General features: G+C 47.4%; 1 pseudogene across 1 annotated transcript; it reads left to right on the plus strand.

Annotated features, from left to right (window-relative positions):
• Positions 1-106: 106 nt before the first annotated feature.
• Positions 107-928, plus strand: TEOVI_000731900:pseudogene (annotated as a pseudogene). Its single transcript has one exon. A coding segment is annotated over exon 1 (822 nt).
• The last annotated feature ends 652 nt before the right edge of the window (positions 929-1,580 follow it).

Below are 1,580 nucleotides of genomic sequence, written 5' to 3' on the forward strand. Positions count from 1 at the left end.
ACTGTCGGACTTTCAATCAAACTGATCATCTCCGTGTAAGTAGTGTACTAAAAAAAATACCATAAACCGACAGTTTTGTTAAAGGTCTGCCTAACCAAGAAACAAAATGAGGCCGGTAGCAGCATTCGCTCAAGCCTTGCTCATAATGATAGTAAATTCTCAGAAGGCATCCCCGGCCGCAGGCGACGGCATGAATCACGGTTCCTGGACAAAAATCTGCGGCCTCGCCGACAAGCTAGGCAAAGTACCTAAAGCGGCGACTACAAAGCTAACAGAAACAGTCCAACTAGCTCAGCGCCTAAGCAACACAGCCACACGCTGCGCCATCTTTGCAATGCAAGCAAAAGACGAAGAAAAAGCGCGGAAAGCCCGGATACTACAAGTATTTTTTGCCACACGAGCGGGCAAAGCACTAACCGCTTTAACTGCGGGAAGCATCGACAAAGCCGTTAAAGCAACCAGCAGCGCTGAATACTTCCACGGCCGGCTTACGGAATTTCTAACAATTGCAACACATACTGTAACCGGCGGCAAAGGATGCCTACTGGGTAACGACGCCACCGGCGTCTACCACGCAACAGAACTTCAAGGCACGAACGGTATAAAGTGCCGGCTGACACCAGAACTAGACGTCATCGGCGACTACGACCTGGGTTTAGCCGACGCCAACGGCTTTACAGATTCGATAGTACCCGGAGCACCCGACAGCCATCAGTCAACAGCAAGCAAACAATGTCCGCTTTTCACAGCACACGGCAACAACGGACTTGCACAGCAAGGCGCCCTGACACACAAGCCTAAGCTAGCAATGGGCTTAATCACTGTAAGTAACAGCGACAGCCAGCTGACGATACTGGACATCAACCAAGCAAAGTCTCAGAGAGTAGGCGACAACAAGGCATGGAACGAACTCTATAACACGATCGAGGAGATTAAGACGCTAAACCCCAAAGCACACGACAACAGCACGATATCCGAAGCAACGGCGGATCTACAAGAAGCCGTTTTACACCTCATTCACGCTACAACCGACCAAGGTAGCCTGAAGCTAGACGACGAAGTCAAGAAGGCATTCAAAGAACCAGTAAAAGACAAAATTCAAGCCTTGCTCCACGAAGTCTATAGTTACAAATTGAGAATGAAAATAATTAACAACGGCGAGGAAACGGAGCTGCGCACTGTAACGGACCCAGGAAAACTGGCGGCGATCCTGGCTTTTTGCGAGAAGGAAGAAGCGGAACTTATAAGCAAACTAAGAAAGGAGCTGACTGTAGCCCGGTTGTCGGCGAGCAACAGCAACTTAGGGGAAACTGAATGCAATAAAATAAAGGACGAAGGAAAATGCAACGCAACCGCGGCATGTACTTATAACGCCACAGAAACTAAAGAGGATAAAAAGTGCAAATTTAATGCGACAAAAGCTACAGCAAATGGTGTCCCTGAAACACATACTCAAACTGGAGGAACCGAAACAACAACATAGAAATGCAAGGATAAGAAAATGGATGACTGCAAATCTCCGAATTGCAAATGTGAAGGATAGAATTACAAAGATTCCAGTTCCCTTATCAATAAGAAAT

The sequence above is a fragment of the Trypanosoma equiperdum genome (assembly GCF_001457755.1).
Source record: "Trypanosoma equiperdum strain OVI genome assembly, contig: ctg_1572, whole genome shotgun sequence".
Taxonomy (NCBI): domain Eukaryota; phylum Euglenozoa; class Kinetoplastea; order Trypanosomatida; family Trypanosomatidae; genus Trypanosoma; species Trypanosoma equiperdum.